Below are 22,139 nucleotides of genomic sequence, written 5' to 3'. Positions count from 1 at the left end.
CAACCGGGCACCCTAGGGGGCACTGCAGTGGACTTCACAAATTGCTCCCAGGTGCATAGCTCCCTTACCTTGTGTGTTGAGCCCCCCAAAGCCCCCCCAAAACCCACAACTGTACACCACTACCATAGCCCTTAAAGGGTAATGGGGGCATCTAGATGTGGGTTAGATGTGGGTACAGTTGGTTTTGGGTGGGTCTTGGAGGGCTCACATTTACCACCACAAGTGTAACAGGTAGGGGGGGGAATGGGCCTGGGCCCGCCTGCCTGAAGTGCACTGCACCCACTAAAAACCGCTCCAGGGACCTGCATACTGCTGTGATGGAGCTGGGTATGACATCTGAGGCTGGCATAGAGGCTGGCAAAAAAAACATTTTTTTTTTTGGGGTGGGAGGGGGTTGGTGACCACTGGGGGAGTAAGGGGAGGTGATCCCCGATTCCCTCTGGTGGTCATCTGGTCAGTTCGGGCATCTTATCAAGGCTTGGTTGTGAACAAAAAGGGACCAAGTAAAGTCGGCCAAATGCTCGTCAGGGCCGTCCTTCTTTTTTCCATTATCGGCCGAGGATGGCCATCTCTTAACCACGCCCCCGTCCTGCCTTCAGTACACTGCTGACATGCCTCCTTGAACTTTGGCCATCCCTGCAATGGAAAGCAGTTGAAGCCGGCCAAACTTGGCTTTCGATTATACTGATTTTGCCGGCCTTCTCCCGGAAGATGGCCGCCCTTCTCCTTCAAAAATAAGCAGGATAGCGAATCCAATTGAACGTAAGCACTGAAGAAATTGCTGAAAGATGAGAAAGCTTGGAATGGTCTATCAGGAATTTTGGACATATTTGGAACTAATATGGAAGGAAATGCTGGGATGAGTGTTGGGAGATAAAATAAAAGACAAGATTTGGGGGGGTTGAGAGGTTGATTTTAGTTTGTATGTATAATAAGTAGAAATAAAACAAAACAAAAAAAAAGAAAAGAAAATGAGTAGGTTAAATTGCATGGGTTTGCAAAAGGAAAGACATATATAGAAGCAGATAAGAAAATGTGGAGTGGGGAATTTATACATCTAGGTCAGGATGTGGGAAATTCCCATACTATTTTACAAGAGACTCTGCCAAACGTAGAGCCTCTTGTAAAATGGGTACAGGAGTGCATGTCAAAGCCCTTCTATGTACAGAGCGAGCAGTGATTTTAGAAAGTTGCATGTGGAGGAAAAAATCACTGCTCCATCTGGAAAAGGTCCTGATCATCATCAGTCCCCTGTGGCACAGTTTCTGCTCCCCCATGGCACCAACTCCCCAGCTCAATCTTCATTTTCCCTAATCGTGGCCCTCTAATGGATTCCCCCCAAATTGCAGGTTACCCTTCACATATGTGAGGACAAGTGCCCACCATGTGGTGCTTTCCCCTGTGACACAAAATATCAAAAAGTGGTCTCCCATTTTCTACCCCTGATTCTATCCCCAACCTTACTGAGGTCTAGTGGTGCAAAGTGATGCCCTCTTGCTTTTGCCATGATGGTCTGCTGGCTCACATTGGCTGCCAAGACCTCTAGCAGTGTTCTCCATTCCTTTCTTAATAATTCCTAACAATCTATTTGCTTTCTTAAAAACCGCTGCACACTGAGCAGAGGGTTTCCATGTATCATCAACAATGACACCTAAATCCTTTTCCTAGGCAGTGATGCCTAATGTGGAACCTTGCATCAATAGCTATAGTTTGGGTTCCTCTTCCTTACATGTGTCACTTTGTACAGTACTTGCTCACAATAAATGCCATCTGCCAGATGGGCAGACTGGATAGGCCATATGGTCTTCATCTGCCTACATTTTTCTATGTTTCTATTTGGATGCCCAGACTCATAAACTCGCCCACTTAGCTATGCAGGTGCCAGCACTGAATACTGCCAGCATCCACATAACTGCTGGCTTCTTCCCAACAGTGCCCCTGACCTGCCCATTTTTAAAAAATGTGTGGTCAGAGGTAATATTCAGTGCCCAGTTTAGTGTCACTGAATATTGGGACTTAGGTTGCCACGGGTGATTTAATTATATTACATGTAATGCTTGTATGCTATATATACTATGAATGGATCAATTCGGCTTACATCAAAAAAGGTAGGGCATATCCTAGAATAATATAGGAAAAACTAACCAATACAATAGCATTAAATAGCCCTATACAGCTGCTACCAATAAATTCATTAAGATATTTGTCGCTGCAGGTTAGTATCAAGACAATACCAATTTTTAAGCAGGCACAAGCCTTTTCTGCTCACTTAAATTCCTTTGAATATTAAGCCCTATGTTTATAGAAAAGTGCCTGTGTAGTTATGCAGGTAATTACAAATTGGTGCCAATTAGCAGCAATTAATGCCACTTAAGGGCATGGAAAAAATACGCCTATGCATATTCTCTAAAGTATGCCTAAATTTTACAGAATAGGCTTATTGTACACCGCTTGGGTCTACTCATTAGCCTCAGGCAGTATTTCATAAATAAGCACACCTAACTTTTGGCACATCAATTGCTAAAGAGTTAACACTGTTTATTTTCTAGGTTTTCAGCTTTAGTATTTGATCACTATAGAAAGTATGTTTTAATATGATGTTTGCTCCTAAATTATAGGTCCTCCTGAAGAGGTCATTTGTTCTGGCAAAACTGGGTAAGAGTTGAGGGATTCTGTGCTGCATTGAAGAGTAAAGATTTGCTTTTCTGTGGGCTGCCGTTCCGTTTGGGTTCACTGCTGAAGACCTGTCAGATAAGTCACTTTTCACGTTTTGACTTCTTGAGCTGGTAAGGCTATGTTTATGCCTCTCAAGTACTAGGAATGAATGGCTATGTTTATGAGGACTTTTTGAACTGTTCAATTACTTTTGTGTGCAGTGATTGGACTGGAGCTCTTTAGGAAGAGATTCTATATATGATGCCATAAAAACTGGCGCTGAAATCAGTGCTGACTAAGCATATTCTATAATCGGCACCGATTATAGAATATGCTTAGTTGATATTTCAGGGTAACAAAAGAGAGGCAACAAAAGAGAGTACACAAATACAGGCAATAAAAGAAAAAAAAGCGCAGCTGGGCCTTCAGGATTGAGAGTCCTTTTATTCCGATGTAAACTATCATCCACACTTTTTGAAAAAAACGCCATCAGAGAAAACTGCCTAAATAAGAGTGGGCATGTGGATGATAGAGTTTATATCTCCTTGGGAAAAATATCATTGCCGCTAGGGATCTGTTTTTCTATTTTGCATTTTTTTTGAACAATGCAACTTTTGACCCCTGAGGCAGGTGCTTTTGTGCTGAAACACGGCCAATGTCAGGTCTCTCTCAGAATAAAAGGACTCCGTTTGTCTCAATCCTGAAGGCCCAGCTGTGTTTTTTTCTTTTATTAGTTGATATTTCATTGCAGATTTCTGCACGCATCCATTTATGCCAATAAAAACCTGGTGTAAATCTCAGCGCGTAGATTTAGGCACACTGGCCGATATTTTATAACTAGGTGTTTACATTTTGGAACACCCATGAAATGCCCATTCCCCCACCCATAACCATGCCCCTTTTTGCCTCTGCTTATTAGAAGTTTGGCGCACATCGTTACAGAATAAGCATAGCGAGTTGTGCACCTAAATTCTAATCAGTGCCAACTAGTGCTCATAAATGCTTGTTAAGTGCTGTTATCGGCGCTCATTAGCTTGTTAAGCCAATTAAGTTATGTGCGGTGTTATAGAATCCACGCCAATTTCAGCGCCTAAATCTAAGCGCACTATATAAATCTGAGGGTAGCGATTTTATCACATGTATTGGCACCACAAGATAGATTTTTTTCCGCAATAATAGAACAAAATGAAAATGTCTAGAGCCACAATTAAGACTTTTTCGCTTGACCTGTTTCAATCATAAATAAGTGACCAAAAGATGCTGTAAATGACCAAATGACCACTGGAGGGATTAAGGCATAACCCCTCCTTTTCTCCCCCAGTGGTTACTGACCTCCTCCCAGCCCCCTAAGATATGACAGTGACAGTACATACCAGGCTCTATGACAGCTTCAGACAGGATGGCCATTCCTATTACTGCAGCAAGCAGGTCCCAGGAGTAGCCTAGTGGTCAATGCAGTGGACTGTAGAGAAGGGGAGCCAGGCTCATATCCCACTCTATCTGGCACACTTGTGGTGGAATGTGTGAGCCTTCCAAAAGCCACTAAATGCCTATTGTACCTACTACATATAGGTGACACCTGCAAGCTTAAGAGCTATTATAGCGGTATATAATGAGGTATAGTAGGTATTTTCTCCTGGAGGGCTCACCATACAATATAAGGGGGTTATGGTGAGACGTGTACCCGGGACCATTTATGTGAAGTCTACTGCAGTGTCCCCTAGGCTGCCTCACTGCTCTGCTGGGATGGCTGTGTGGCCAGTTTACTAAGAATGATGACCCCCCCAGACTTACCAATGGCTGGTTTTTGGCCATTTGTTTCTTGGACATTTTATTTTCCAAAATGGTCCCAAAATAAAAAAAACATCTAGAAAAAGGAGACTTATGAACCAAAAAGATAGACCTTTTGTAGGTTCACCACTCAATCTTTGGACATTTTTAGCAAAACATCTATAATCAGATACTTTATTGAAAATTCCTTTCTATATTTCCTCTCCTGATATCAAATAATGTTTTATTCTCACCACATCATGCAATACATACGCAAGAGACGGAGATCTAAGGAAAATGGGAAATACAAATAAATAATAAAAACTAACATACACGTTCTCCCTTGGAGCCTCTGTCTCCTGCTCTGCCCGGTGCACCCTGAAAAATAAAATTGTGAAGTTTGGTTGGTGAAGAGTAAATCCCTGCCTCCTTGTTCAGTGAGGAAATAAATTATAGCATTAATCTATACAAGTGACTGGAAAGATTGTTCTTCTACTTATCTGTGAAGCATGAAATACATTAACAATTTAAATTTTACCATCCTACCTGGGGCCCTGGTAATCCATCTTTTCCATGTACTCCCTACAGAGAAATAAAAACACGTTTTAACGACTACTTATGATAATTCACGCATAAAAATAAGAAACGAGAAGGGAATAATTTATACTCCACGTTTGTTGTTCTGAAGATAATGGTGCTGCAGGTCATAGTGAGATATGGGAGTCAGTATTCTGCTTGTACACTCCAACATGCTTTCCTATATTTCTCTGGTGCCATCATTATTTCATTAAGCAATGCTTATTCTGTTTTAACCAAAGACAGCTAAAGCTGCTGAGATCTTAACCTTGCTAGGCAAATGAGTGCTATTTGGAGATTTGCTCTCCATCCGTTAGCCTATCCTTTAGAGCATGTGTACACTGCAGTCAAATCCGTTGAGGGAGCTGGAGCATGAAAAACTTGTTTGTGTGATTCAATCGTTTTCTGGTAAGATTGATGAGATGGCTTGTCACATAAAGAGCTTACAAGCTAGTAGAGGAGAAAATCCTGAAAAATACAGCAATACTGACGAGTTAAAGCACTGAACGAACCTCTTCTGAGAGTGACTACAGAAGAAAGTACATGACTCGGTTACTAATGAACTCTGCAGCACGGTGTCACAGTAGATTTTTGTGGAGTGTGTAGTTTTCTCTGTTCAGCAGACTGAATTCATTCCCTGCAGCTGGTTTACTCAGGTGCAGAATAGGCACTAATTGGGACATGCCACTGACAGCAGGGGAGACATGGGTCGGAACAGAGACGAAGAATGACTAAAAACAAATGAGTGAATATTCGGCTTGCGGTGGTGAACATTTTGTTGACTGCCATCAGTGTTATTCCTGGATATTCAATGACAAGGCCATGTCCAGGTTTCGGCACTGAATATCCAAATTCAGTGATTTAACTGGCCAGAAATGGCCGCTGAATGGTTAAATCACTTGTTTGGGTTTATCTGCTAATTTTCAGTGGTACTTAACTGGTTATCACTGCTGAAAATTAGCGGTTAGCACCTACGTGAAAACTGGCTATTGGGGGTAGGATTGGCACTTGGCTGGTTAAGTGCTGATATTCAGCACTTTACTGGCCAGGTTAACTGCATAAATAGGACTATATCGTTTATATATTTATTTGTTTCAAATATCAACAAGTATTACACTTGAAACAGAAAAAGTACATTCATCAGGAATTACTAATAAGGAAATATAAACATATTAATATTAATGTTATTTGACTAGTACTTCCAGTCCACATTTAAGATCCAAGATTAACATTTATGGAGAATTAACTAAGAAATTCCTCAAAGGAAATATAAACCGGTTTTCATGGTTCTTATTTACATTCAAGGCTATTACCGATGAGAACGTCTGGCTGATATAAATTCAGAGAGCTGCACAGAATCAAAAAAGGCATACTTAACCGACTGATAACAAACAATACTCTTGCAAGGATAACGTAAAAGAAAAGTAGCTCCCATTTTGAGAACCCCTGGTTTTAACAGAAGAAACTGTCTGCGTCTTTTTTGTGTATCTTTAGACACATCCGGAAATATGCGTACTTTGAAACCCAGGAAATCATAACATTGACATTCGCACATCAGCCAGCCTTAATAAATGCTTAATTATAAATAATACCAAACAACATTTTCTTTTTGGAATAAAATTTGGCTGCAGCTTTATTTCCAAATAATCATAAATAACTCAATTCACTTAACAACCACTTAGTAACATGTCAATCAATATCTCGGTTAAATTCATATAGCGGTTTAATACTGTTAAGCCATTCGGTCACGAAACTGGCTCGGTTAAATTCATATAGCGGTTTAATACTGTTAAGCCATTCGGTCACGAAACTGGCTTACCTTCCCCAACTTACCCCCATCCCCCCATGTGACTTACGGTGCCGTCAAGCCACATCTCACTCATGGCGGTTCCGCCCCTGAGTTCTTTTCCATTTCATAACTTTCCCAATATTCATTTTAACCGCTTCTGGTGCCTGTAGCACCCTTCATCCAGGCACCCCCTTTTATTAAAAGCTGCTACCGATCCTCCCAAATACTACCCCCCACTCCCCCATGCCCCTCCTAAACTTCTCCAAAATTCAACCCCCAAAATCCCCATCTCCCACCAAAAACAGGGTGGGCCGGGACGGGTCCTTCAACTACCTTTCAACCACCCTCCCCCTCTCCTACCTAACTAACTATCCTTTTCAGCGCCAAATTCCTCCTATCCTGTCCTTTCCTTCCTAACCAATCCAATTCCTTTTCCTTCAACCAATCCCCTTTTCTTTCCCTTTGTTGCTGCCCTGCCAGCCTCCAATTAATTCACCCCACTACCCTCTCTTTTCCCTCCCCCCCACCCTTCATCAATCTAACTTGGCTGCTTCTGTCTCAGCCAATGTTATCACCCTCACTGATTAACAGTGAGGGTTTCCTAACATTGACATTCGCACATCAGCCAGCCTTAATAAATGCTTAATTATAAATAATACCAAACAACATTTTCTTTTTGGAATAAAATTTGGCTGCAGCTTTATTTCCAAATAATCATAAATAACTCAATTCACTTAACAACCACTTAGTAACATGTCAATCAATATCTCGGTTAAATTCATATAGCGGTTTAATACTGTTAAGCCATTCGGTCACGAAACTGGCTCGGTTAAATTCATATAGCGGTTTAATACTGTTAAGCCATTCGGTCACGAAACTGGCTTACCTTCCCCAACTTACCCCCATCCCCCCATGTGACTTACGGTGCCGTCAAGCCACATCTCACTCATGGCGGTTCCGCCCCTGAGTTCTTTTCCATTTCATAACTTTCCCAATATTCATTTTAACCGCTTCTGGTGCCTGTAGCACCCTTCATCCAGGCCACAAGCGGTGACAGACTATATCTTGTCACCGCTCCCCACCAAACAAGCTGCAGCCAAATTCTTCACTAAACAATCCTCCAACAAATCTTGGATTGTACTTAAAAAGATATCAATCCCAATATCGGACAGATGAACTCCATCCGACCTATAAAGACCTGCACAATCCGAAGAAATCAACTCATGCCCTAAAACCAAACCCCCTATTCTCCCCATAAATTTAGACACTTCCCCATTCACCCTACGCCTCAAGCGCTCAATACCTTTTGGATTAATTGCCCCTTTCCACACTCTTCTTGGAATAATGTGTGACCACACAATTATAGCCTCTGGAAAATAACCCATCACCTCCAATAATTCTATTTTCATTAAATGGATTAAATCCACTCCTTTAACATGACATAGATCATTACCCCCCAAATGAATACATATCAAAACTGGTGACGAAAATCTCCGAGCTTGCAGTAAGGCCGGTAGAAGTTGCTTCCATGTCATTCCTCGAATGGCCAACCAACGGATTCGAATACCATATTCCACCAGTCCCAGGTTGGCTCCCCACTTGGATTCTCGAGCATGCTTGTGTGCCCAAAAGACAAATGAATGGCCACAAATCCACACACATATGTCCGGAGGCAATAAATCTGCAAAAGAAACTAAAACAATTTAATGTGACATATTCAATTCCTTTCCCGAATATATCCTTTATATCTGTTCGAACGCCATCTCCCCACACGCTGAATTAACTCTACTGAACCCCCTTCCTGGGCTGCATTTGAAGCCGCACCAATTCGAAAAGAATGTGTGCCATAATCCTTAGGCTCCAAACCCATCAACTTTAAGCCTTTTTTCAGCACCGCTGCAAATTGGTACCTAGTCAAAGGCATTCCGTTCTTATGCACCAACCACACTTCCCCACCAGCCGGCCTTACCTCATCATAAACCACTGCACATTGAACTGGACAAAATTCCAAACTCTTAACCGCACGCAGAGTAATCCACGTGCCTTTTCCCTCCTGATCAGTTTTTGATTTGCGCAAATATAAACGCAAAACCCCCTTTTCCACCATCACCTCCCCTCTCTTCAAACCTTCATCCTCCAGCGCTCGCTTCGAGGAAACTACCAATTCCCCAATCCTGCAAGCTGCAAAGAATGCCACCACAAAAGCCACCTGAAATAGCAGTGTCTCATAGGCCGTAAAACAAATCTTTGGTAACACCTGACACAACTGCACAACTTGTGCATAAAATAGAGGCCTTCTCACCTTTTCTATCCGTGATTTTCCTTGATCTCTAGAAAAACCACACAATAACTTACGAATCAAATAAGTGCCAGCTGGATCTGCCCAACCCATCAATTTTGACACAAATGCTATTGCAGCCATCATCTGGGACACCATCCCAAACGACCATTTTTTCTCCACTGCAAAAGCGATAAGTCGGACCACTCTCTCCTCACCAATCGGAAAGACCAAGTCCCAATCTTTATCTTCAAGAAAAGCTAAGAATCGCCGCCATCCAACTCCATAAGCCTTCCAAGTATTCTGAGCTAATGCTCTCATCAACAGCGCCTCACAATCTCCTGAAAATTGACCCACAAATCTTCGGATATCCTTGTAGGCTCCCAATCTGCTGATGGGGCCAAAGCTCTGAAACGATGAAACTGCAAACGAGACAAGGCATCAGCAATCTCATTACAAACTCCAGGCACATGTCTAGCTGTTAGCCATACATTTAACTGCAAACATTTTAGCACAATTAATCGCAACAGCTCTACTAACATTGGACACCGCGAATACTGTTTATTGATTGCCCAAACAACTGACATATTATCAGAATAAAATGCAATCCTCCTATTACACAACCTCCTTTCCCATAGGAACAAAGCCACCCAAATTGGAAATAATTCCAACAAAGCTATGTTCCTACACAAACCCATCTCTTTCCACCATTGAGGCCACTCCTCTGCACACCATGCACCTCCAAAATAAATACCAAAACCAATCTCTCCTGACGCATCGGTGAATAATTGCAAATCCACATTGGACACCAATACCTCCTGCCACACACAAATGCCATTAAACAGTGACAAAAATGTCCTCCAGACCTGCAAATCTGCTCGTACTGCCTCTGTTAAACGCACTCGAAAGTGCCTCCTCCGCAAACCTACCGTTAGCAATGCTAACCGTCTTGAAAAGACTCTTCCCATAGGGATCACCCGCGTTGCAAAATTAAAATGACCCAGCAACGACTGAATTTCTTTCAACGTCACCTTTTTCTTGGTGCACACTCTATCAATCTCCTGACGCAAAGCCTCAATCTTCACTCTAGGCAGTCTAGACTCCATCTTCACAGAATCTAACTCTATCCCCAAAAACACCAATGCTGTAACAGGTCCTTCACTTTTTTCCAAAGCCAAAGGAACACCTAACTCCATTGCCACAGTTCGAAACGCCGACATCAAAGCAGCACACTGTAACGAATTCTCTGGACCTCCAAACAGAAAATCGTCCAAATAATGCACTATAGAATCCCAACCACTAACTTGTTCAACTACCCAATGTAAAAATGTCGCAAATGCTTCAAAATAAGTACAAGAAATAGAACACCCCATCGGCATACATTTATCAAAATAAAATTTTCCTTCAAATTGGAATCCTAACAACCTAAATGCTGAAGGGTGCACCGGTAATAAACGGAATGCTGCCTCAATATCAGCTTTTCCCATTAATGCACCTTTTCCCAATTTCCTCAACAGATCCACAGCCTGCTCAAAACTTGCATATCCCACAGAACACAACTCTGGATCAATAAAACTATTCACACCACCACCTTCCGGGTACGACAAATTATGAATCAACCGATATGTACCCGGTTCTTTTTTCGGTATCACACCCAATGGAGATACAACTAAGTTTTCAATTGGTGGGTCAACAAACGGACCAGCTATCCGCCCAAGCCTCAATTCCTTCCTCAACTTCTTCCTAACCACCTCCTCATGCTGAATCACAGATACAGCATTCTTACACTTATGATCCAACACTGGTCCTTCAAATGGGATCGGAAAACCCTCTGCAAAACCGATCCACAACAAATACGCATCCCCACCACACGGATACCGACCCAACCAATTTTGTAAAGCAGATATGTTAATAGGAGAAGGGGCCTTGCCAGCCCAAACCGGGGCCACTTGAAGTTCCTCCACGCCCCGACCTTCCCCGACTGCCCAACCCTCCTCTTGGGCATTTAAATACCGGATGGAATCCTTGACAGACACTGCAACAGTGCCTGAATCTGCAAGCCGGCCTATTACATCGACCTGCATTAAATTGGAAACACACATTCCCGGGGGAACTTCCTTTTCCCACCAATCCACTTGTCCCCAAAGTTCCTCCTCCTCCCATCCAGACACCTCCTGTTCGACCCATGCCAACCCCCCCGGTATTTCCGATTGAGCCACTACCATACCCGGGCAATCCAGCAGAGGCTCCCACACGAAAGGGGGGGTTAACAGCAGGTGTAAAATTAGCAATCCACAAATCAACATCTCGGACACCCCAATTCTCAGATTTATCCTTTGCCAAACTCCGCCTAAACTGCTCATCATAATTCACCCAGGCCCAACCGCCATACATTTTATACGCTCTCAAAATTAAATCACAATAACTCCATAAGCCCGGGTAAAGAGCAGGTTTTTGAGCTCCCAAAACACTGGCAAGTACATGAAAGCTTAACATCCAATTCATAATTGTCTTTGGTACTCTCCCTCTTTTCTTCTTTCCATCCTCTTTACCCCCATCCTTCCCCGCACTACCCTCCCTATCTCGTGCTAACAGAGCAAATAAATCTATATATTTCCCTTTTAAAATTCTCTGCTTCCACTTTAACGTTATATAACAGTCTAAAGGTGCAATATTACATACTGTATGCCCCAGCCGGGAAGCCATAACTGTACCTACCATAGGATTATCCCCCATCCCCATGACCACATTCCCCCCAACCACTTCTCCTTCATCCGAAGAAGATGACCAAGACCCTGATGAATCCCAAGAATCTGAAGACTCCCAAACCTGCATCGGGTCTCCTTTCTCACCCCTCTTCCGCCTTTTTTCACTATCCAACCTCCTTACAACATGACACAAATTACGCAAAAATTTTTTATTCCTCAACCTCTTCCTCAAACCTTTTCCTGTCATCTCTTTACCACGACTACTCCGCTCTCTCGCCCCCTCCCGCACTTCTCTCCCCTCCCTCACCCTGTTACCTTCCATTACACCCATTCCCATCAACTCACCCGTTGCTCTCCCACAGGAAGGCCCCTCTAATGGATCTTCCACAGCAACATTCTGCACCGGAACATCAACTCGCCTCTGCATGCCACGTGCCATGTCACCAGTTGTAGCACCAACTTCCATCCTCTGACCCCTTTCCTGCTCCATGTGCCATCCCACCTGACACCCCATTTCAACACCATGTCCACTGCTCACACCCTCTGCCCCATACACAGAGCTCCCCATATCTACCACCCCCCTCCCTGTTGTCCCCCCTTCAGACGTACTCATACCATGTTTTTTCTTGGCACTCACTTTTCCCCCACCTTTCCCACTCTTCTTTGGCCCCATCTACACTGTTGTTTTTTTTTTTTTTTTTTTTTAATAAATATAATTTCCCACGCCACTCACTCCCCAAACACCCCCAGTCAAAATCACCAACCAAACACCCTCTATAAGTAACTTAATATATCCCCTACTTCCTTTACACAACAACACAACCCACCACTACAACCATTCCTCTGATATCTCCCAAATCACTCCAAGTTTACACTGTTATAACACACTGTAAAAACACCTCAGTGACAGATCAAAAACTCTCCAGCCCCTCCGATATCACAGTCCCCACAAACCCAAACACTCCCACACTTGTCCTCACCCACCCTCTCTATAAAAAACCCGCCACCCCTCCGATATCAAATCCCCCAATTTCCCACCACTTAAACAAACCGCCAACCTAAAAAACTGCTCCTTCCAATTCTTCCGATATCCCCAGCACCTCCCCGAAACCGGAAGTGCCTCTCACCAACCCACAGCGCTCCTCCGCCTCCCCCCCTAACGGTAACACACTTCCAAGCCGCTTTCCCCCACACAAAATCACCGCCAAATTTCAATTACCCCCCCTTACTATTTTCCGTTTTCCTTCCCCCCTCACCTCCGCGAAACCGGAAGTGACGCGTAGTCGCCACTACACGCTCACGCAGCCGCTCCCCCCCACTTTTAAAACACACTTCTGCCCCCCGTTTCGCCGCCCCCACACACAAAAAACACCACCAACCCAATCTTTTCTACACACCTCCTCCCCAATTCCTCCGTTTACTTCACCTCAGCGAAAACCGGAAGTGGCATCGCAAATCACTCCTCTACTGCAACACCAAGCCCCTCACTTTCCCACCTCAGGTAAGAACCAATTTCTTCCAATTTTCTTTAAAAAACCTTCAAAATTCCTTCAACTACCTTTCAACCACCCTCCCCCTCTCCTACCTAACTAACTATCCTTTTCAGCGCCAAATTCCTCCTATCCTGTCCTTTCCTTCCTAACCAATCCAATTCCTTTTCCTTCAACCAATCCCCTTTTCTTTCCCTTTGTTGCTGCCCTGCCAGCCTCCAATTAATTCACCCCACTACCCTCTCTTTTCCCTCCCCCCCACCCTTCATCAATCTAACTTGGCTGCTTCTGTCTCAGCCAATGTTATCACCCTCACTGATTAACAGTGAGGGTTTCCTTATCTCTGTTTCTAAAAAATTTTCTCATAATTAAAACTTTATCCAAAGATAAAGCTAAAGTAACTAACAAGGTTGAAGCAGTCACTAAGTCTTCTGTTGGGGTTTCTAATAGTGCAGAGACATCAAGGGATTGGTCAGGTTGCTGAGCTGTAGTATCCGACGTTTTAATTGGTAGGTAATAGGATTGTACAATAGGAGGAAGAGTATTATCTGAGAATCCTAATATTTCTTTTAAATATCTGTTTAACATTTCTCTTGGCGCCGTTGTTACTGTTCTTGGGAAATCTAGAGATCTTAAATTATTTGATCTTTGAGCATTCTCCAAGTTTTCAACTTTTCTCCTCATATTAGTTACATCTTTAATAGTAACTCTTTGCAAGTCTTGAACTTTCTCAAATTTCTCAGATAAAGATTTAGTCTTAAGAGTCATATCCTTCCTTTCTGACTCTGCTACCTCAACAGTTTCTTCTAGTTGTTTAACCCGAGTTTCAATAGACTGTATTTGTGGACACCACACTTTTCCCAAATTCGCAATTAATGCCCAAAAGCTTTCTAAGGTAATATCTGTGGGTTTCTCTTCAAGAAAATTCAAAGTACCTTGACCTCGTGTACGGTCGGGTTGGATTTCCTCCACTCCCGAGTTCACAACAGCCATTGTTCCTCCCGCAAACTGAGTTGGACACTCCAGAGCGAGCAGAGGGGAACTTCCACCCTGTGCTCCTCAACTCTCCAGGATCAGATTACCAGCTCCCGTCGACTCACTCGTAGCACTGTCTAGAAGCTGTGGGACCAACGCCATCACTGGGGAGGGATCTCTCTGGGGTTGCGGGAGCGGAGTTTGCCGGTCGGGGCTGAGTGTCACATCCAGCAGGGGCAGTGTCTCAGGCTCTCCAATCGTCCCAGGCGCCGCCAATCCACCGCTCACCGACCCAATTGGAACCTGGAGTCCCCACAGAAAAGAATCAATGGGACCACTTATTGTTGAGGTACGCCGGTCTGGGGGAGCTATGGCCGCCACTTTCCCTCGACGCTTCGGCATTGCGGAAATCTGGCAGAGCATAGGAACTCACAACAGATTCAGGCGGCCATCTTGGATCTTGGAACTGTGCAGCAATTTTTATTTTGCCTAAATAGGACTATATAAAAGTCAGTCTTATTTCTGGGGTCCTTTTACCAAACTGCAGTAAAATGGGCCCCGTGGTAGTGGTGGGGCCCATTTTTGCCATGCGCCAGGGCCCTTTTTACTGCAGTGAGTAAAAAGCCCCTAAAAAGACATGGCCATGCTCTAAAATTATTCTTATCGCTTGGCCATGTTGGGGGGAGGGGAGCACTTACTGTCAACTAGGGGTTCCCACGGTAACCCAGCAGTAACCGGGTAGTGCTGTTTATTCATTGGGTTAGCACCACGCTAGAAATTACAGAATTATTTTCTGTATCGCCAGAAATGGTGTGCACTCAAGGTGTAAGTACTGCCAGCGGCCGCATTGGGCCAGCAGTAGTTCTGGGTTGCCACTTGGCAACCCTTCAGTAAAAGGGCCCCTTTATGCGGTAACCCATAGCTGCTTAAGTGCTGAATATCACTTAAATAGCTATCTGTTAGTCGGCTCCACAAAATCTTGATATTCAATGCCCAAGCCTAGATATGACCCAGCATTGGCTATCTGGGAACAATTCAGGCAGTGGCCAGCAAAATGCTCACTGCCACCGACTGAATATTTATCCCTTGGTTTTGTGGAGTTGGCGATTTAACACATCAGCAGCCATTTCTGGCCGGTTAAATTGCTTTGAATATCAACTTGAGGGTCAGTGTAAGAACCTACCTAAATCCTGAAAAAGGCTATTCTTGTGAAAACCAAAAGTACACTAGGATTATGGGCATAGTGTTGGTAGTACATTGGTGGTGCACATGCCCCACCAACTAAAACAAAACAAAAAAAAGTGTGTGTGTAGTATAAATAAAAAAGTCTAGGGTAGCCTAGGGTAGGAAAAAATGTGACTCTCTGAACTAGATGTCTGACCAGGTGAGGGCAGGGGAGGGAGAGTTTGCAAGCTCTCAGATTCTGCTGGTATCCCTTTTTTCCTTCCCAAGTTCCAGATTGACTCAAGAGATTAATTGAAATTGCTGATCCTCAAAGTATTTGCCACTTTCCTTTTTTGGGAGGGGGGAGTACAGGTAAGCAGGGGATGCATTATGGAGCAGACTAGCTCATCCACATTCCCTCTACTTTTATTCTGTTAAACTGTTCGTGAGCCCTTGTGCCTAGGCTGAGGCTTAGGAAGGACCTTGGCCAAGGCCTAGGGTAGACCAACCAGGCTCCAAGCAACCCCATGGCCACAAAACCCCACACACTCAGGACAATCAACTAGCACCACCATAAAAGGGAGATAGACCACTCAGGCGGGCCTCACGGCTGAATAGGAACCCACTCGTACAGAGTCCAAGCATATGGGCCTCATGGCTGAACTGGAACTGAGTCATACAGTAGGGAAGGGAAAAGAACAATGAGGGGTCCCAAAAGGGACTGGAGCACATGCAACACACAGAGCGCTAGCTAGTGACACAAGGGAAGGGCAACAGACAAAAAGCTGGCAGGTACAGGCTACAACCAGAGGAAGAGAATGCAAACAAAGGCTACACAGAAACACAGGTAGCAGAGGCAGAGCCCACAGGGAAAAAGGGAAAGCCGAGGACAGAATGGGGCACAGACTCTACAAGAGCGAGGCTCCACAGGAACACTCTAGGCTGTACCATACAGCACTCAAATACACTAGGCTGTGCCACATCGCACTCAAGGGAAAAGGGAAGCCACTCATAGGAACACTCTAGGCTGTACCATACAGCACTCGGGTAAAGGGAAGCCACCTATAGGAATACACAAGGCTGTGCTACATAGCACTCAAGAATAAAGGGAAACCACTTATAGGAATATACAAGACTGTGCCACTCAGCACTCAAGGGTCAAGGGAACCCACTCACAAGAATACACAAGGCTGTGCCACAGAGTCAAATAACAGACACTAGAGACAAAGGGAAAATCAAGCAAACAGGGAAAGCTGACTTTACATACACCAATCAGATAATGAGCAAAGCTCACAAGAAACAGGAGACAGACACAGCAGACAAAGAGTTAAAGCAGGCTAAAGGGAAGAACTGCTTTTAACACACGTCCGGAAGAAGCAGGGCTTACACTGCAGTCAAAGGTTTAAAGCTAACAAAAAGGAAAAACAAACAATGTTCCTACCAGAACTCAGCAGCACACAGAGACAGAGCAAACAAAGCACCCACAGCTGCAGGGAAGCAAGGTAATCAAGGAAAGCAGCTAGGCTAGGGAAACAATCAAGCATATGCTGGGAACAACCAGCACACAGAGAAGCTACAAGCAACAGGAAGAGTAAGCAAACTCCAAGGGATGTACAGTGTGCTACTATCACAGGCAGAGAGATGGAAAGAGGCTCAGCTGACAGGAATCAACGCTAAAGCCTGGGCTGTAGGGAGAGGTAGGCTTAAACAGATCTGACTTCTGACGTCTGCTGTCTCAGACGTTAGCTCAATCCCTAACAGGCCAATCAGAAGCGAGTCCCTGTCATTCCCCTGCCCGTCTTAGCAGAATCATAACATATTCTCTACATCACAGGAAGAGAAGGACCTGACTTAGAGAGCAGAATGGCTTGTCTCTGCCCTGTCTATCCCAACCTCTGCCTAACCATCCTCCTCTCCTCTTGTTCTCTGCAAACTGCCTGAGAGAGGAAGGGATGAAGCTGGAAGTAAGATGGCTGTTGTCTGCTTAGTGAGATTCTTAGCAGAAACCCCATGTGCCCATGTCTAGCCAATGGAAGAGCATTGGAGTCACTCTAATTAAAGAAAATACACTAGCAGAGACTAAGAGCATTCAAACTGCCCCTCAACTTACCTCTATTACTCTATCTCACTCTTGACTCTCCCTGGGGCCAGGTTTAGGTTCATAGAGACTCAGGTTACAACTTCCTGCACCTGCTGACAGGCGAGATAGTGAAGCATCTGCTATGTGGAAATGTGAGCTATCAAGCTCTGTCTGCCAGTACAGCTGTTGTCTCTGGAGACCTAAGACATAGCCATCAAAGGCGGCAGTAATGAAGCACTCTGCCAACCTGAAATCTGCTGCTGGTAATAAAGATCATCCAATTTGTGAGGAAAAGAGGGGATTTGATGGGGCATGGAAGAGAAATGCTGGGCAGAAAAGGGAGAGAGAGACAGGAAGATACTTGGCAATGTGGGCAGAGTAAGGTGGAGAGACACATGGAGAGAGTCCCTGACCAAAGGAGTTTACAAACTAAGTGCTAGGCAGAGGATGATGGGGGACAGAAAGGGAAATATAAGCGAGATACCAAGGCCAGGAGAGGGAACGAGACAACTATAAAAGGTAGAAGGAGATGAGAGGTAGCCAAAGTGTTGCTCATTTCCCTGAAATTCACAATGCATACTTAGACTGCCTGTGATGAGGCTGCCTAGGCCTCACTGAATCATTTCGCCTTTTCACCTGGCAGGAGAAGAGATGCTTACCTTCTGCTGTCTCGTCCATCCCTTCAAATAATACCAGTTCAACAATGCTTCACATTTTGTCCTGCATATATACAAAGCATGAGGTGGCATGGAGCCACTGCAATTTTGAAAGTGTTAGGCAAGACAGAAAAAGGTAAACACACATTCTTCTGTCTTCCGTGACAAGGTGCAAAAGATCAACCTTGAGTTCACTACCAAGCCACCTCCTCCTCTTCACCCTTCAACCCTCTCCCTCAACCAACCAACCCAGACCTCCTTCTCCTCCTTTCCTGATATCTCAGAGGAGGAAACCGCCCGCCTTCTTTCCTCCTCAAAATGCACCACTTGTTCTTCTGATCCCTTCCCCACCAACTTACTTAACACCATCTCTCCTACTATCACCCCCTCCATCTGTCATATCCTCAACCTCTCTCTCTCCACTGCAACTGTCCCCGACACCTTCAAGCATGCCGTAGTCATGCCACTCCTCAAAAAAACATCACTAGACCCTACCTGTCCCTCCAACTACCGCCCCATCTCCCTCCTACCCTTCCTCTCCAAGATACTTGAGCGCGCAGTCCACAGCCGCTGCCTTGATTTTCTCTCCTCTCATGCCATCCTCGATCCGCTTCAATCCGGTTTTCGCCCTCTTCACTCGACAGAAACAGCACTCTCTAAAGTCTGTAATGACCTGTTCCTTGCCAAATCCAGAGGCCACTACTCCATCCTCATCCTCCTCGATCTATCCGCCGCTTTTGACACTGTCAATCATGACTTACTTCTTGCCACACTGTCCTCATTTGGGTTCCAGGGCTCTGTCCTCTCCTGGTTCTCCTCCTATCTCTCCCACCGCACCTTCAAAGTTCACTCTCATGGATCTTCCTCCACCCTCATCCCCTTATCTGTTGGTGTTCCCCAGGGATCTGTCCTTGGACCCCTTCTCTTCTCAATCTACACCTCTTCCCTGGGCTCCCTGATCTCATCTCATGGTTTCCAGTATCATCTCTATGCTGATGACACCCAACTGTATCTCTCCACACCAGACATCACCGCGGAGACCCAGGCAAAGGTATTGGCCTGCTTATCCAACATTGCTGCCTGGATGTCCAACCGCCACCTGAAACTGAACATGTCCAAGACCGAGCTTATCGTCTTTCCACCAAAACCCACTTCTCCTCTTCCTCCACTTTCTATCTCAGTTGATAACACCCTCATCCTCCCCGTCTCATCTGCCCGCAACCTCGGAGTCATCTTTGACTCCTCTCTCTCCTTCTCTGCGCATATCCAGCAGATAGCCAAGACCTGTCGCTTCTTCCTCTTTAACATCAGCAAAATTCGCCCTTTCCTCTCTGAACACACCACCCGAACTCTCGTCCACGCTCTCATTACCTCTTGCCTGGACTACTACAACTTACTCCTCACCGGCCTCCCACTTAGCCATCTATCCCCCCTTCAATCTGTTCAGAACTCTGCTGTACGATTCATATTCCGCCAGAACCGATATACTCATATCACCCCTCTCCTCAAGTCACTTCACTGGCTTCCGATCAGATACCGCATTCAATTCAAGCTTCTCCTTCTTACCTACAAATGCACTCAGTCTGCTGCCCCTCACTATCTTTCTACCCTCATCTCCCCTTACGTTCCCGCCCGTAACCTCCGTTCACAGGATAAATCCCTCCTCTCAGTACCCTTCTCCACCACCGCCAACTCCAGGCTCTGCTCATTCTGCCTCGCCTCACCCTATGCTTGGAACAACCTTCCTGAGCCCTTACGCCAAGCCTCCTCCCTGCCCGTCTTCAAGTTTTTGCTTAAAGCCCACCTCTTCAATGCTGCGTTTGGCACCTAACCCTTACCGTTCAGTGAATCCAGACTGCCCCAATTTGACTGCCCCTATCGGACTGACCGTTCACTTGTCTATTAGATTGTAAGCTCTTTGAGCAGGGACTGTCTCTCTTTGTTAAATTGTACAGCGCTGCGTAACCCTAGTAGCGCTCTAGAAATGTTAAGTAGTAGTAGTAGTAGTAGTAGTAGGGTGGTATGTAGGGTCCAGGAGATAATGAAGCTCTGGACAACCTTGTTGTTGTGTTAGGATGCAGGGTGGGTGCTGAGGTTTTTTATGGGCTACTTGTTAAGGAGAGAGGGGGCAGCCAGCATCTAGATGGCCTTCTTTGTGTCAGAGGAGTTGCCAAAGAGGCCAGGACAAATGGAAATCAGATTGTAAGCTCTGTCGAGCATGGACTGTCTCTTTATGTCCAGTGTACAGCGCCGCGTACGTCTAGTAGTACTATAGCAATGATAAGTAGTAGTAGTAACTTAGGTAATGGTTCTAGAGGTGAAAATGCTTTAAAAGAGAATTCCATAGTAAATGTGATAGAATGTAGAAAGTTGAGTCATGAGTTGGTTGCAGATGAACTTGGGCAGGCAGAGGTATAGCAAGAAGCCTAGCTTGACATGAACGCAGATGGCATGGGGAAATCTGTGGAATGTGCACATGAGAAAAGGAGGCTATCCCACATGTAAGGTCTTAAATGTAAGAACCAACCCCTTGAATTTAATCTTATAGCTTATAGGTATCCAATGATGATGGGGGTAACTTTGGAGGTACTAAGAAGCCTGACACCAGCGTTCTGCAGTCATGTAATAGCCACCTGCCAAACTGCATTATAAAGTGAATTATAGCAGTCAAAAGCACTGGAAACCAGGGTGTAAATCAAAATGTGGATTGCATGACAACATGATTTCAATGCAGAGGTAATCAGAAATTCAAAGGAAGGTTCAGAATCCACAATAACCTCCAGAATTCTAAGGGAGGAATTTAGTGGATGCATGATCAGTAAGCCAAATAGCTTGGCCCTTCTGAGGATTAAGGCCAAGATATTTTAATGAGAGTTAGCCACTAGGGAAAAGTAAAAGTTCAATGGTTCAAGATCCAGAGATGTAGGATTAACATAGTAAAGAAGCTGAATGTCATCAGTGAAGAAGAAGGGGCTAATACCGAGAGACTGAATAAGTGTAGCGAAATAGGAGGGGTGGAAGTGTAGCTTAATAATTAGAGCAACAGGCTGGGAACTGGAGAGTCCACATTGAAGTCCTACAGCAGCTCCCTATGGCCTTGGGCAAGCCATTTCACCCTCCATTGCCTTGGGAAGTCCAGGGGTGGTGTTGGGAACTTCACCTCACTTAGGGTCTGCCATGGAAACCATCACACCTCTGGTAGCCCCTACAAGCCATTCACTGCTTGGTATATGTGCACAGAAGGTGGGGGGGGGGGGGGGGGGGAAGGAGGAGGAGGAGAGAGAGAGAGAGAGCAAAGGGTAAAAGAAAAAGACTGAATAGAACAGGAGTTTTCAAAAACCAAACTGTCTAGGAAGGAACAGAACTGTAGTCATACAACTTTTTCAACAACTTATGAGATAACCGGCATATTAGATATAGGACAGTAGTTACCTGAAACTGATGGACCCAAGTTAGGTTTCTTAAGGAGTGACCTAACAATTGCTTATTTCCATACATTTAGGGGAAAAAACTTTCAGATAAACTAGAATTGACTAGGCAAAACAGACAGAGTCAATCCAATAGCAGGATTTTTAAGAAAGGATGCAGCTAGTGGATCAAAAGCAGCAAAGGACATAGACCTGAGAACTTGGACAAGATAAAGAAATGAGATGGGGCTGAGGGTATCCCAAGTAGAAGTGGAGGAAATACAAGCCATGGGGCAAAGATCAGGAAATCCTGGAAGAATTTGATCAGAAGTGGGACTTAAGAGGGTCTCAACAGAAGCATTTTCTCTACATTCTAGCCTTAGAGTTTCCACCAGACACTGTTCAATAATATCTCAATACATGGTCATTAGCTTTTTTTCAGCTCACTGGGGTGCCTCAGTGTCTGTGTTAGTACACCGAGATTCATGTTGAAATAAAAGCAATGAAGGATGAGATTGCCAAAAGAATAGATACAATGAGTATTGATTTGTGGGAGCTAGGCAGAAAGGTAGAGGAATTTGGAAAAAAAGT

At 44.6% G+C, this 22,139-nt stretch overlaps 1 protein-coding gene across 1 annotated transcript in view; it reads right to left on the bottom strand.

The window, feature by feature from the left end:
• Positions 1–22,139, bottom strand: part of COL19A1 (collagen type XIX alpha 1 chain) — a 946,027-nt gene that overhangs the window by 74,000 nt on the left and 849,888 nt on the right. The window contains exons 49-50 of the mRNA XM_030199003.1: positions 4,972–5,007; positions 4,759–4,803 (exon numbers count right to left, since the gene is read on the bottom strand). Of these exons, the coding sequence (XP_030054863.1) occupies positions 4,759–4,803; positions 4,972–5,007 (81 nt within the window). The remainder of the gene's footprint in view (positions 1–4,758; positions 4,804–4,971; positions 5,008–22,139) is intronic.

Source organism: Microcaecilia unicolor, chromosome 3 (assembly GCF_901765095.1).
Source record: "Microcaecilia unicolor chromosome 3, aMicUni1.1, whole genome shotgun sequence".
Classification (NCBI taxonomy): Eukaryota; Metazoa; Chordata; class Amphibia; order Gymnophiona; family Siphonopidae; genus Microcaecilia; species Microcaecilia unicolor.
The sequence above is the reverse complement of the archived record's forward strand: the minus strand, read 5'-3'. Positions and strand labels throughout refer to the sequence as shown.